This window comes from Oncorhynchus mykiss, chromosome 12 (assembly GCF_057628025.1).
Source record: "Oncorhynchus mykiss isolate SJ-2025 chromosome 12, ASM5762802v1, whole genome shotgun sequence".
NCBI lineage: Eukaryota > Metazoa > Chordata > Actinopteri > Salmoniformes > Salmonidae > Oncorhynchus > Oncorhynchus mykiss.
This window is the reverse complement of record NC_143033.1, coordinates 56743108-56758549: the sequence shown is the minus strand read 5'-3', so window position 1 is coordinate 56758549 and position 15442 is coordinate 56743108. Positions and strand designations below refer to the sequence as shown.

The following is a 15442-nucleotide window of genomic DNA, read 5'->3' as shown; positions in this document are numbered from 1 at the left end:
AACCACTCCACAAATTTCTTGTTAACAAACTATAGTTTGGCAAGTCGGTAAGGACATCTACTTTGTGCATGACACAAGTAGTTTTTCCAACAATTGTTTACAGACAGATTATTTCACTTATAATTCACTGTATCCCAATTCCAGTGGGTCAGAAGTTTACATACACTAAGTTTACTGAGCTTTTAAACTGCTTGGAAATTTTCTGGAATTTATGTCATGGCTTTAGAAGCTTCTGATAGGCTAACAGACATAATTTGAGTCAATTGGAGGTGTACCTGTGGATGTATTTCAAAGCCTACCTTCAAACTCAGTGCCTCTTTGCTTGACATCATGGGAACATCAAAAGAAATCAGCCAAGACCTCAGAAAAAAAATTGGAGATCTCCACAAGTCTGGTTCATCCTTGGGAGCAATTTCCAAACGCCTGAAGGTACCACGTTCGTCTGTACAAACAATAGTATATAAACACCATGGGACCATGCAGCCGTCATACCGCTCAGGAAGGAGACGCGTTCTGTCTCCTAGAGATGAACGTACTTTGGTGCGAAAAGTGCACATCAATCCCAGAACAACAGCAAACGACCTTGTGAAGATGCTGGAGGAAACAGGTACAAAAGTATCTATATCCACAGTAAAACGAGTCCTATATCAACATAACCTGAAAGGCTGCTCAGCAAGGAAGAAGCCACTGCTCCAAAACTGCCATAAAAAAGCCAGACTACGGCTTGCATGGGGACTGATGAAACAAAAATAGAACTGTTTGCCGTAATGACCATCGTTTTGTTTGGAGGAAAAAGGGGGAGGCTTGCAAGCCGAAGAACACCATCCCAACCGTGAAACACGGGTGTGGCAGCATCATGTTGTGGTGGTGCCTTGCTGCAGGAGGGACTGGTGCACTTCACAAAATAGATTGCATCATGAGGCAGGAAAATTATGTGGATATATTGAAGCGACATCAGCCAGGTAGTTAAAGCTTGGTCGGAAATGGGTCTTCCAAATGGACAATGACCCCAAGCATACTTCCAAAGTTGTGGAAAACAGCTTAAGGACAACAAAGTTAAGGTATTGGAGTGGCCATCACCTGACCTCAATCCTATAGAAAATTTGTGGGCAGAACTGAAAAAGCGTGTGTGAGCAAGGAGTCCTACAAACCTGACTCAGTTACCCCAGCTCTGTCAGGAAGAATGGGCCAGAATTACTTATTGTGGGAAGCTTGTGGAAGGCTACCCGAAACATTTGACCCAAGATAAACAATTTAAAGGCAATGCTATCAAATACTAATTGAGTGTATGTAAACTTCTGACCCACTGGGAACGTGATGAAAGAAATACAAGCTCAAGTAAATCATTCTCTCTACTATTATTCTGACATTTCACATTCTTAAAATAAAGTGGTGATCCTAATTTACTGATCCTAACTCAGGATTTGTGAAAAACTGAGTTTAAATGTATTTGGCCAAGGTGTATGTAAACTTCTGACTTCAACTGTAGGTGCCCTGCCATTCCTCTACTATGCAGCACAACTGTCTTTTTACGATGGCGTATGTTGTTTAAGTAGGTATGAAGATGGTAGTACTGAGCCACAGTGGAAAGGCTGATCCTCTGTGGAAAGACTGGCTGTGACAGGTAACCGGCAGGTAACTGGAGGGTTGCCGGTTCAAATCCAGGGTCAGAGCGGGAAGTGAGCTGGCATCCGGAGGGTTGCTGGTATCAAATCCCAGCTCCCCAGACTCTGTGTGGCAGCCCCCTGCACCTCTCCAAACCTGGATGTGTGTATTTCGGAAGGGTTGAGCTAAAAGCGGAAGTCAAATTGTGCTATCGACCAATAAAGTGATCTTAATCTTAATTAAAAATAGATATATTTAACTAGGCAAATAAATAAAGAACAAATTATTATTTAAAATGACGGCCTACCTGGGAACAGTGGCTTAATTGCCTTGTTCTGGGGAAGAAAGACACATTTTTACCTTGTCAGCTCGGGGATTCGATCCAGCAACCTTTTGGTTACTGTCCCAATGTTCTAACCACTAGGCTGCCTGCCACCCCAAGGCGGATGAAAGGACATTCATTCCATCTTAAAGGCCATTGTATTAGAGCTATTAAACACACAATACAGTAGACTAATAAAGGCCAGCATCCTGCAGAATGCTGTAATCTGCGTATTACAGAAGGGACTTTGATAACCCCCCTGCTCAGATCTCCACTGTGATCTCGGCAGTATGTTTAAACAGATGAGGAGCCGGCCATTGTGTTTGTGGGATTCCACTGTTTCACACAGGGATGTCGTTACTGAAGGTTAGAAACTGAGGCCTCTGACTGTGTGTCCTTTTGTGTGCCCACAGACCTGTTGAGGGTTGGTAAACAACCTCCATGGCTGTCAGCTCGATTTTGAGTTTGAACGGCAGTTTTGCAGGGGGAAACAGTGGAAGAAGCATTAGATCAGAGCCCGACCAAGGTTATCAGAGCACATTAAAGGGTTAGTACCAGAATACCATTGTGTTTAGCCAGGGCTGTTGTGTGGAGTGGTGCTTTGATGGACACGTCACACTTTATAATCCACTGCTCTCAGCCCCTATTGTGCTGCTCAGATTGTTCCCTGCGTCCCTGCAGTCCAAACGCAGCTTTTGTGAACTGTGGGTTTTGTAGCACTGGGTCTTTCTCCAGTTCTTACACAGTGTGGTGTGGGAGATTACACCCACCCTGGCCCTCCAAACCATGACTGATCTCAGCTCGGCCAAATCCCTTTTTCATTTCTCCTCTTTTCACAAGACGTTTTGTGTAAAGGGCCTCTCCCTTTCTTAGCTCATGTCTTAGGTCTTGGTATGACTCCTCATTCTTTCAGTTATCAGTGCTGTGTACATAATCAGGTAGGCCCACTGTTTTTTTACGATGTTGACATTACATACTGTATGGGTAACTGATATTTTTATGTTACTCTTCAATAGCTGAAATTAATTGTACAAGGAAAGGAAGGAGAAACCCGTTGGAGAATACACACGGAGTATACAAAACATCAGGAACACCTTCCTAATCTTGAGTTGTACCCCCTTTTGCCCTCAATTCATCGGGGCATAGACTATACAAGGTGTCGAAAGCGTTCCACAGGGATGCTGTCCCATGTTGACTAATGCTTCCCACAGTTGTGTCAAGTTGGATGGATGTCCCTTTTGGTGATGGACCATTCTTGATACACACAGGAAACTGTTGAGTGTGAAAAACCCAGCAGCGTTGCAATTGTTGACACATTTAAACCGGTGTGCCTGGCACCTACTACCATACCACTTTTAAAGGCACTTAAATCTTTTGTCTTGCCCATTCACCCTCTGAGTGGCACACACACACAATCCATGTCTCAAGGCTTGAAATTCCTCCTTTAACCTGTCTCCTCACCCTTCATCTACACTGATTTTTGAAGTGGATTTAACAAGTGACATCAATAAGGGATCATTATTTCACCTGGAGTCACCAGGTCTGTCTATGCCATTTTGTACCCTCAGTGTATGTGTGCTTTTTTTTATACAGTAGGCGTTGCCTTTTAGTCAAAAAGACTGTTATTGCATCATGGAAGAAGTATATATTGTCTTTTCTTTTGACCCCTTTTGAGGAATATGTTGATTCATTGATGTTTTGCCATTGTCCGATCAGTCCGTCACGCAGGCTTTGTAAAGAATTTGTGCAGGTGGATACACTAAGATTTTATTCATGTTGCTACACAATTTGTTCTCTGTAATATATAGTATCTGTAGATAGAAATTAGAATCGTTCAAATATTTCTCTTTAGACTTGAGTAATTAGTGATATTTTCTAATACCTTAATTTAAAGATTTAGATCTCATTTGCCAAAATCAGAAGTAATGATTAAATGGAATGATTTAGGGCTGCTACAATAATGCATACAAGTACTTGTATCATATTATTTGATTAGAGGTTTAAAAGTGAAGAACACTTGATTCCAATATTTGGATAGTTTTAATCATAATTAACATTTTAAACTTTCACAAAGTAATTTTCATTAATGTTTCCTTTTTTTTTAGTTATGGAATGGATAAGGTGAATTGGTCACTCTACAGGAGGTTGGATTTAGTCTGTAAAATATTCTACTTGTACAATTTTAGTTATTTCTTCAGAGGTGTTTTTGTATTTCGATCTGACATGTTCTCATAAAGCAATTTGTAACACATGAAATGAAAAATGTTCTATATGAAACTAAAGCATCCAAACATACATCACTGTCAATGGATAATGCTTTCATTAAATCAGTCAATTCAGGCTGAAGTAGTACACATTTATAAAGCGGCCGCCAAGGCTATAACAACTGAAATATACACTATGAGCTAGAACACCATTCCTGTCAAACAATAAGCCCTAATTTGTTCCTGTGTTCTCCTTCAGGTCCTCCAAACAACCACCACAGTCAGTCTCTGCGGCCGCCACTCCCTCCTCCTCACAACCACCACCAGTCATCGGCCAACTCCCTGAACCGCAACACCCTGGCCAGCCGCCGCGGCCAAACCCATGCCCCCTCGGCGGCCCCCGGGGAGGGCCCCTCCACACCAGAGTCAGTCCAGCTCCAGGAAAGCTGGGCGCTGAACAGCAGCGTGCCCCTGGAGACCAGGTCAGTATCACTGTCTCCCTGCTTGCTATCCATTCATGTTTGGACACCCTCCCTGTTCAGAGGGACAGGAACACTTTATGCTTCCTATCAGCTTCTGGTACTGTACAGCTGGCTGTATTTATCCAAGTGACAAAGGTCTTTACCTTAAACTTAAAGGCTCTGGTCAGGTTTGTGGGTGCCCTCTGCCCAGCTGCTAGAGCTCTGAACTCAACATCCCCTTCTGCCGTTGCCTATCTTCACACACAGCCACACTGGCACACAGGCAGAGGCCCTGCCTGCTGCTCTCTCTCTCTGGTGTTCTGGTAGATGGAAGCTGGTGTCCTCCTCTCCCCCTCTGTTCTGCCTTTTGTTTGGTGTGTGATTGCCATGCTCCTGCTGGGTTGTGAGTCGCTCCTCTATGTTCCCAGATCACACTCCAAACACGCCGCATGCACAATTCATGTTACCGGGACTACAGGGCGTGTCTCTCAGATGTTTTATTTGCCAGGAGCTCCTGCTACTCCTGCTACCGCCGGGTGCCTTTACCTGCCTGTTCCCTCCTTTCCAAAATGGAGCCTGGCGCCTGAGTCACAGCCAGCATGCCTCCTACTGAGTGAGGAAATCAGTTTTTACTGTAAGAACTCAGTTCTTTTCAATTCCATCATGGTAGCTGAGATACGCAGGAATAACGAGACAGTGTTCAGGATGTTAGGGTTGTATTTCCTGATCTGGTGTCCTAGCAGCTTGAGTTGTGTTCTGCTGCTTTTCAGGTTTTTAGGCCATGCATTTTCCCAAAAGTCTCCAGTATGGTGGTTTGTTAGCAGTGGTGGAAAAAGTACCCAATTGTCATACTTGAGTAAAAGTAAATATACCTTGATAGAAAATGACTCAAGTAAAAGTGAAAGTCGCCCAGTAAATTACTACTTGAGTAAAGGTCTAAAAGTATTTGGTTTAAAATATGCTTAAGTATCAAGAGTAGAAGTATGAATAATTGAAAATTCCTTATATTAATCAAACCAGGCGGCACAATGTTCTTGTTTTTTAAATTTACTGATAGCCAGGGGCACACTCCAACAGTCAGATATATTTGACAAACGATGCATTTGTGCTTAGTGAGTCCACCAGGTCAGAGGCTTTAGGAATGACCAGGGAGGTTCTGTTGATAAGTGTGTGAATTTGACCATTTTCTGTCCTGCTAAGCATTCAAAATGTAACTTTTGGGTGTCAGGGGAAATGTTTTTTTTAAAGTACATTATTTTCTTTAGGGATTAAGTAAAAGGTGTCAAAAATGTAAATGGTAAAGTAAGATACCCCCAAAAACTACTTAAGTAGTACTTCAAAGTATTTTTACTTAAGTACTTTACACCACTGTTTGTTAGTTTTAGGTTTTATGACTTCCCTTTCTACTGTGGACAGCAATCCAATTTCCTCTTCCTAATCCTACACTTTACATAGACAGCTATATACACTTACACACTCACACAAATGCAAACTACACACAAAACAAAACAGTACAAGAACCCTGCGTCTATTCGCTCACTATCAATTCCCCCTAGTGCTCCTTGCCCTTTTCTCCTCTCCCCCCTTCCGTCTCTCCTCTTCTCTCTTCCCTCTCTCCCTGCCCCCTCAGTGCCTGTTCTCAGCAGGCAGATTAATATAGCTTCTGTCGGGGCATATGGGCCTGACCTCACACACTTCAGTTCATAATTCTTTGTCTTTCAGATGCCCCTGTCTGGGGCATCTTGCAGCGCTAGCACTTTTACTTAGTTTCACCCATTAATACTGCTTGGTCTTTACAGAGTCTCCCTCATAGGCATAAAACAACATTTCATCTGGGGCCTGACCCTTTACCCTATGACCTGGAACCACCCGACATGCTGTCCATCATACCACTGCTGGAGATAATATAACTCATACAGTACATTCACACACACACACTAGCACACACATGCTCTCTCTCTCACACACACACACACACACACACACTCACATTTTCAGGGAGGCAGTGACTTGGGTTTGGCTTGGAAAAGCCATTTTTTTTGCAATGGAACAAATCAACTGTAAGGTTATCATATTGCAAATGACTACGGTAGAAAGACACATACCAACATTTTCTTTAATACATTTTCGCTAGCTAGCTACAACAGAAGGCCATTGTGGATAACTTTTTTATGACTCTGCGTCCAGTCTGAAATAGGTTAGAGGTAGTTTCAAGAGCCTATGCTAACTAGCGTTAGCGCAATGACTGGCTGTCTTCAGGAACAGTTACCGTGCTAGCTGTTCCTGTTCATCCAACTCTGGGGAAGTAGATAAATGGCTTCATTGCCAAAATCTCAAACCATCCCTTTAAAATGGAGGAAATTACAGTCATTGGAGATAATTACAGGGGTTTTTCTGTATAGAAAATTCTTAGGCGGGCTGTCTTAAGTGGTAATTTTCGGGATGGAAAAATGGTTTTATTGTCAACTTAAACGACCAAAACCAGATAAAAAGCATGCAGAAAAGATATTGAACTATATATAATTTTTCATAATACAATGTTTGAGAACTAACAATCGAATAGAAATTAGAACGTCAGGGCACATGCCCATTGATTTTGTTTGCGCAGAGGAATACAGCATTAGCCATTGCAAAATGCATGTAATTGCAGGAAATGTGCTTTTAAAGCTGCAAAATTGTCCCTCAACTCCATGCCAAACTGTATAGAATTGCTGGAAATGAATTTCAAATCTTCAAAATTTTCTTTCAGCTCAATGAAAAAAACGGAATAATTGCAGAAAATGACCTTTAAAAAAGCTAAATGTTCTCTCTTTTTCAGCTTATAGGCTATGTTAGAGTTGACACTTCCTCTTCCAATTAATTGTGGGGATGTCAAAATAATGAAGCTATCAACCAAATCTAGTCATTAAAATAAAGTATTTATTTTTACTTGCCATTATCGTTCACCTTTTTGCTAACATATGCTGGGTCGCCAGTTTGCCTGGGCAAGAATAGTTTGAAAACCACTTTCATAGTGCACTATTTTATATAATTCCCTCACGAAATGCTTGCCCTAGTCTTTATGCGCCAAGGAACTACAGTGCATAAATGAGCTACCAAATTATTCAGCGATGACATCAATGTTATCTATAAAGAATCCTCCTTCTTTAGTGAAACAAAGTGGGAGTCAAATTGATTTAATTGTCATTTTTTGTCAGCAATGTACACAAAATACTCTGTCAAAGTGGAAGAAATATGTAATAACTAAAATATAGTTGTTGCATAAGTCAATATATGTTAGAAACACCTTTGGCAGTGATTACAGCTGTGAGTCTTTCTGGGTAAAATCTCTAAGAGCTTTCCACACCTGGATTGTGCAATATTTACCCATTTTATTATTTTCAAAATTATTCAAGCTCTGTCAAGATGTTTGGGGATCATGGCTCACAGTACTTTTTTCAAGTCTTGCCATAGATGTTCAAGCAGATTTAAGTAAAAACTTGAACTTGGTTACTAAGGAACATTCACTGTCTTCTTGGTAAGCAAATCCGGTGTAGATTTATTGTAGGTTATTGTCCTGCTGAAAGGTGAATTCCTCTCCCAGTCTCTGGTGTAAAGCAGGTTTTCCTTTAGGATTTTGCCTGTGCTTAGCTCCATCCTGTTTCGTTTTATCCTGAAAAACTCCCCAGTATTTGTTGATGTCAAGCATACTCATACCATGATGCAGCCACCATCATGCTTGAAAATAAGGAGGTAGTTGCTCAGTGACGTTTTGAGTTGGATTTGCCCAAACATAAGGCTTTGCATTTATGCAAAAAGTGTAGTTCTTTGCTGTGTTTTAGTGACTTGTTGCATGTTTTGGAATACATATTCTTTCTGTGTATTTGTATTCTTCTTTTCACTCCGTCATTTAGGTCCCTACAATGTTGTTTAATCCATCCTCAGTTTTCTCTCATCCCAATCATTAAACTGTAGCTGTTATAAAATCACCAATGCCCTCAGCAGCTCAGTTCAGAAGGACAACTGTATATTTTGAGGTGTCTGGGTGGTTTAATACATAATCCACAGCATAATTATTTACTTGACTATGCTTAAGAGATAATCAATGTCTGATTTGTTATTGTTACCCATCTACCAATCACTGACCATCTTTAAGAGGCTTTCGAAAAGCTCCGTTCTCTTTGTAGTTGAATCTGTGCCTGAAATTCAATACTTGACTGAGGGACCTTTACAGAGGTTGTGTGTATGGGGGACAGAGGAAGGTTTAGTCATTCAAAGATCATGTCAACCCCTGTTATTTCACACAGAGTCCATGTCATTTATTCTGTGATTTGTTAAGCCACATTTGACTCTTGAACTAATTTAGGCTTGCCATAACAAAGGGTCTGAATACTTATGCAGTGACTGTATTTTAGTTATGAATGTTTTATTTATCTCAAAAAATATATACATATGATCACTTTGACATTACAGAGTATTTTGTGTACATTGTTGACATTATTTTTGGTTTGGAATCCCGCTTTGTAGCACAGTAAAATGTGAAGAAATCCAAGGGGTCTGAATATTTCTGCAAGGCACTGTAACACTGTCATACTCTAGGGTCCAGTCTCATCACATTCCAGAAATGGTGAATTGAAATGAAATAATAAAAAAATCCATTATCCTGAGAGGTGAGCTGAGTCGCTGCCCGGTCTGCTCTCTCCCTGTATCCCCATGGGCTTGTTTGAGAAGGCTGGACCATTCCTCTCTCTCTCACTCTCTTCCTCTCTCTCTCTATCTGCAGATTGAATGTCCTCCTCCAGCAGTCGATTTCTGCTGAGGAGCCCTGAAATTAAACGGGGTTGGGGGAGATAAAAAAATCACAAAGTGTAGCGAGTAGTGGCCACCTGTGCAATGGTGCTTTTGGCCTGTAGGTGTTCCTCCTATATTCTCAACAACAGAATGCATAGCCTGTATTTAGCCAATTTGCATGTATGAGCCCTATTACAGTATATATTAGCCCTACTACTGTATGCTCACAACGTAGCGTGAAAGCCCACATTGTATGGCTCTTGTAACATGAAGACCAAGCCGCTGATTATTATGGTACGCACTGAAGCTGTATTTGCATGGTGATGGCATGTTTATTGGAATTAATTATGCACTATTAATGGCAGCCATGTTAAATGGTAGTGTTTGTAGCTTGTTCAATTTCCAAATGCCTTTTTTTCTCTGTTTCAACCCCACCGAGTCCCAGTTTTTTAATTTTTTTTATGTGAGCTCTGTCTAGGAGAGACATCCTCTGAGAATGGATGGGTTAGTTATATAACATGTTTTTCTCTGAGTTCAACTGCGTCATTGTGGTTGCTGTCCTGTCAGATTTAGTTTTTTGTTGTTGTGGAAGTCTTCAAAGGTTGATTGATTGGTTTTGATTTGACAGTTTAAAAAATGACATATACACACAGTACATACATTTTAAGAACCAGTCGGGGATAACACAATAAAGTCAATGACTTTGTGGTCGCTTAAAAAAGCCATGGTGCTAGGGGGACTCAACTCCCGAACCTTTTGATGTTGCTTTTTATTAGATTAGTTTGACTGACTCCGGCACCGTCGGTATGGTTCAGTGTGTTAGCGCCCAGCTCAATGTGTTGTCGTGGTTGCACCTTGCAGACAGACCTGGCCCTGCCTGCCTGATATTCTGGAGGTATTGGTATTGAGAGAGAAACAGCCAGAAACCTCCAACAGTTCAGCCCTCCGTGACTTGAATCCCAAACAGGGTTCATTACATAAATTCTTATGCTAAATTTCTGTTGCCCTTGATAGCTTTACCATTATGTCCTGGCATGTCTGGTAGAATACTAATAGATCTACACTCCAGTTGAATTCCTGTTCATTATCTGTAAAATCTCCATTTACTCGTTAATTGCGCTGGCTTTACACGCCCTCCCTCAGGATGAGAGAAGTGTTTACTGTGAAAGAGAGACTATGAACACAGTTTTGTCTTGCTGTTTTGTTTTTGTTCTGTTTGGCTTGGTTTTGTATTCATCTGTGGTTTTGTTAAACTGTCTGTGTGGGATAAACCCCTCTGAGTGGCATGTTGTGGCCAATTTACACACCGGAGCAGGAAGGAAAGAAAAGACTATCACCATAAGTGCTATTTAAAATGATGATAAGGCAAACATCTGGATAAAATAAATAAACAAAAAGACAGAAAGGCTCACCTGAAAGAAAGGAGAAAAAAAGCGGGGTTTTTTTGTGTGTCCTTATTCAAATGCAGCTCTGATGCTGGCTCTCCTCTTTGAAAATATGCAACTCGAGCGTGGATTTGATATGATATGTGTAACTAAAGCAATTAACGTATGAAGGCCTTTATATTATATGCTCATTTTGTCCTATAATCACATTGAAATAGATTTCATTTTTTTGTTTAAAGTCAGAGTAGGCTTGTGAACTGAATGTCATTGTAAGCTAGAGTGGCATTTTTAATAACTGCTGAATAGCATGTACATTTATTTTTACTATTGACCGATTTTTGGATACAAAACAGCCTTCTTTGTCATGTCAGGAGAGAGAGTATTACATTCTCTACAGTGTGTTGGGAGAATATTGCGTTGTTTAATTCAGGTGGTAATACCCACACATAATCAACTGTGATATCATCCATCTCATCTGTTGTGTGCTTGCCAAAGCCATTATGCTATCTCTGTTTTGCTTTGCAAAGCTGTCTCTGACGACGGCTATATGACTCATGCCCTGGTGGATAAAATATGATTGATTTATGGATTCATTTACCTGCTGCCTGCTATGGTGCAATTAACATGCATCTAGTTGAGAGGATATTCTCTCCACTAACACGGTGTGATGTGATGGCCGTGGCCAGCCGCCTGCGTGCTTGCCTGCCTGTCACCAAGGAACAGGTTATTAATCAGGCAGCGTCGGAGGGCAGGCCAAAGTAAGGGGCAGGGCGCTAACCTCAGCCATGTTTTCATTAGTGCACGTACACAGCCGTCAGGAGGTGCTGCTTGGGGGTGGGTTCACTCCTCTCCAAGTGTAACACCTTCTCAGGTCGCCGCGGTGACACCTCTTTCCACTGTCTTCATCCCTTTTATTATATACTGAGGAGGAGGTGTAGAGGATGATACTCTGATGAACCCGTAATGGCCAGCTGGCTGAACACATATTTAACACAACCAATCATACGTACATCAAACATGTTTTTTTTTTATGTGATCCCTTTGATTGCCCATAGACAGTACAGTATATTCAATATACTATGTTCGGACAAACCATTCCTCGAGGTGTTTATTTCACTCCACGCGAGGTTGTTAGAGTGAATTGAATGAGGATTATTAGGTCACATGTTGCAGACCCTGGGATTAGTTGATGTCATCAGCCAGCCATCGTTTGATATTGACTGGTAATTGGGTAGACCGGCAAGTCAGCCCACTTTATCATCGCTATTCCAGGGTGAGGAAATGCCGACGCACCATCATCACGGCTATGAAAATCGGGCTGTTGCCTTGAGCAGGTTTCACATTTGACCTTGCCTGCACGTGAAGCCCAAACGTAAAGACTGATCCCAAATGTAAAGACTGATGGAGACGCATCGAGGTAAGGCCTTGAGTTATGTGCGCACGCCTCCTACAGCTTGTTTGTGCGTCCAACCTGTTTTTTTTTCTCTCTCTCTCTCTCTCTCACTTATATCTAAGTCATTCTGTTGCTTTCTCGCCCCATGAAATGATTATTTCTGAGCTGACGCTCTCATTTGGACACAGACCACCAAACCGGTGAATTGAGAATTGACGTGAGGTTTGACGGTCAATCCACTTGTTACTCTCTCTGCTGCTTCCCCCTACCTACTTCATATAAGAGTTCCTTCCCTCTACAACACATATAGTCGATTTAACAGACATCTCTGACAGATTTCCTACTTATTTCTAACTGTAATTCCCAGACCTTTTGTTACAAGTCATCCTTGGTGTTCTCCAGCGATTCTTCGGGTTGGTTGAGAGATGGGCTGTGGAGAGCCTGTTAGTGTTGATCTCAGTGTTCTACTGCTAGGATTGATCAGACACCAGCTCAGGAGTTGAGACGCGTAATTGGTAGATGTGCACCATTGATCTAGTCACTGCTTCTCCAATTGAGGAGAGGAGAAGAAACTGTCCTCTTGTTGTGTGTGAGTGAATAGAAGGGAAATTTTGTTTTTTAAGGCGAGAGAGGACACCATGAGGTTTGATGCTGGGGGGTTTTGGATTTCCTTCCCCGTCCGGGCTGGAGCTGTGGAACAAGATCTGAGAGGAGAGTGTTTTTGGGTTCAGTGTGGGGCAGCAGCTTGTGAGAGCTTCCGACCAGCATCAAAGCGGCACGGTCAACTGTCTTCCACTTTCATCCCCATCCCATCTGCCTCCTCGTAGACCTCCCCGCAGGGTCTGCCGCCCACCTGGCACAGGCCAGCATTGCACTGGGGTCTGCCTGTAGCCAAGCTGGGCACCGGACGGAAAGGAGGTGCTAGGCGAGAGATACTGTCGAAGCAGACTAACTTAGCTACAGTATTTACTAATCTTCACATTGGGTAGAAATTAGACTGCTGATGACGAAGAAGCAGTTGATTTTTATTCTTAGCCTAAGCGCTAACGATGATAATGAGCATAATAATCAAATGCCGGTCTACGAGTCTGGAAGGCGATAATCTGTATATTCTGTATGCTTTTAGCTGTATAATTCAGAGTCCTTAGACCGCTTTGAGTAGCGTGAATAAGAAAATCAATGCATGTAAATGACCAGTGAATAATTGCTGGTGGAATATAGAGGGGCACTTCATTGCTCCAGATGTCTCATTATATTCTGAAAGCTACTGTTCACTCCAACACAATTTGCACATTCTATTGGTAATAGAGACCATGTAGCAGCTGATTCTAACTCTCCGTGTCCGCCTCTTGTCTCTCTCTCCTTTTCTCTCCTTCGCTGTAGGCACTTCCTGTTTAAAACCCCGTCCGGGACCACTCCCCTGTTCAGCAGCTCGTCTCCAGGGTACCCCCTGACGTCTGGGACCGTCTACTCACCCCCACCGCGGCTGCTACCCAGAAACGCCTTCTCCAGGAGCTCCTTCAAGCTGAATAAACCCTCCAAGTACTGCAGCTGGAAATGTGCTGCCGTGTCGGCCATCGCTGCTGCCGTCCTGCTGGCCGTGCTGCTCTCCTACTTCATAGGTAGGCTACAGTACAATACAGTACAGTACAATACAGTACTGTAGACCCCCTTGTTATATTGATATGCCATCTGCTGTCAGATTGGCTTGGCTCATTTCACCTGTTTTGGGAATGAACTAGAAAATATTCCAACTGAAAATATTCTTGTCAAGGGTATGGTGGACTGAAATACCATAGGCCTATCGCACTAATGATATTAAAATTCACAGACACTTGACATGGAAAAGCAATTTCTAGAACCTTGCTTATATATCATAATTAGCTTGACATTTGACACGCAATGAATCCATGTGTGCCTGTTAGCATATTATGTTGGTTATTATAAAATGGAATATGTATTCATGCTCATGACAAATGAATGGCTGAGGATGAAGCACATAGAAAGAAAAAGACGTGTGAACACTCGGCCTACTCTAGCCGTACGCCATGGTCGGTTTCATCCCACAATATTTACTATTAGCATTTTGTTTTGTGAGGTAACGATTTATAGTCAGCATTGAGGTCTCTCCGGCGGTGTTCAGATCTGACATGGTGATTGTGAGTCATCGCAGCACTGCGGGGTGCAGTGAGCTGTGCTGTTAGCTCCACACACCAGGCTGAGAGAGGGAGCCTGCCGCTCCCCAAGCCTTGCTCCTCAGAGGACTGTGGACACAGTCGATACTGAGGCGTAAGAGCGCTCGAGTGAGAGCGGGAGCAGAGCCCACTACAGGAGGGGTGGAAAATGAGAGTAAACACATCAAAGGGCTTTGATGAGCCGATCAAGAGCCTCACTGTGGTCACATAATAACAGCTAAGGCCAATCACGTGGGGGGGGGGGGGGGGGTGTATTGTGAGTTGCCTGAATGTGTTGTATTACGGGCTCTATGTGGGGTAGAAACAGATACATTAGTAGTGGTGGCCAAGCCATTGCGGTATTGTGGTTTTAAGTCAACTTCACCCGGCTTTCAGGACTTCACTGTTTGGAATTGCAGTGTTTGTGGATATATTTATTCACTGTGAGATTGCGTTGACACGCTTGTCCTATTCAAATCTGGAGAGACACACACAGAGAGGTAGAAAAAAAAGAGCGAGTGGGAGAGAGCTGGCTCATTGTCTCTGGGCAGCCATGGGTGGAAGCTGGCTGTGTGTGTGCACTGGTGTGTGATGCGTGGTGAAACTCCCCCATTACCTGTGGGATTATGTTTCGCATGGCGTGGCACTCAGGCACACCGAGGGAGGGAGGCAAGGCCACAGCTCAGCAAGCAGAGCGCTCTGTACCCCAGCGCCAGGATGGGGGTCGAGGCTTTATGGGCTGAGCGGTTCCGATCCAGCACCCCCGGGCCAGGCCAATACTCAGCGGGCCCCGGGACTTCTGAGCAGAACCGAACCCTGTGCGTGCGTGCAAACTGCAGAAATAAATGTGACCGTGGCTTTTTAATTTTTTTTTATTTTTACAAGCGATCAAACCTGGACGGCTGCAGCTGAGCTCTCCACCGCAGACACAGCCATAGCCCAGACTCTGCCTGCGTTCCAGGGAGATCTGCACTAATGCATCTGGAAACACAGCAGTCAGACAAATATGAGCTATTTCTGTTTCCCTCTTTCATAAGTGTCTAAAAAAAATGATGATGTCTGTCCTCTTCTTGAACTCCAGAATTAGTGTCTGAAGAGAACTTCTCTCAGAGACTCAAGACAAAGAAT

The 15442-nt window shown here is 42.8% G+C and overlaps 1 protein-coding gene across 1 annotated transcript in view; it reads left to right on the top strand.

Moving 5' to 3' along the window:
• Positions 1–15442, top strand: part of LOC110537818 (teneurin-2) — a 73381-nt gene that overhangs the window by 18289 nt on the left and 39650 nt on the right. The window contains exons 3-4 of the mRNA XM_021624227.3: positions 4391–4613; positions 13524–13762. Of these exons, the coding sequence (XP_021479902.2) occupies positions 4391–4613; positions 13524–13762 (462 nt within the window). The remainder of the gene's footprint in view (positions 1–4390; positions 4614–13523; positions 13763–15442) is intronic.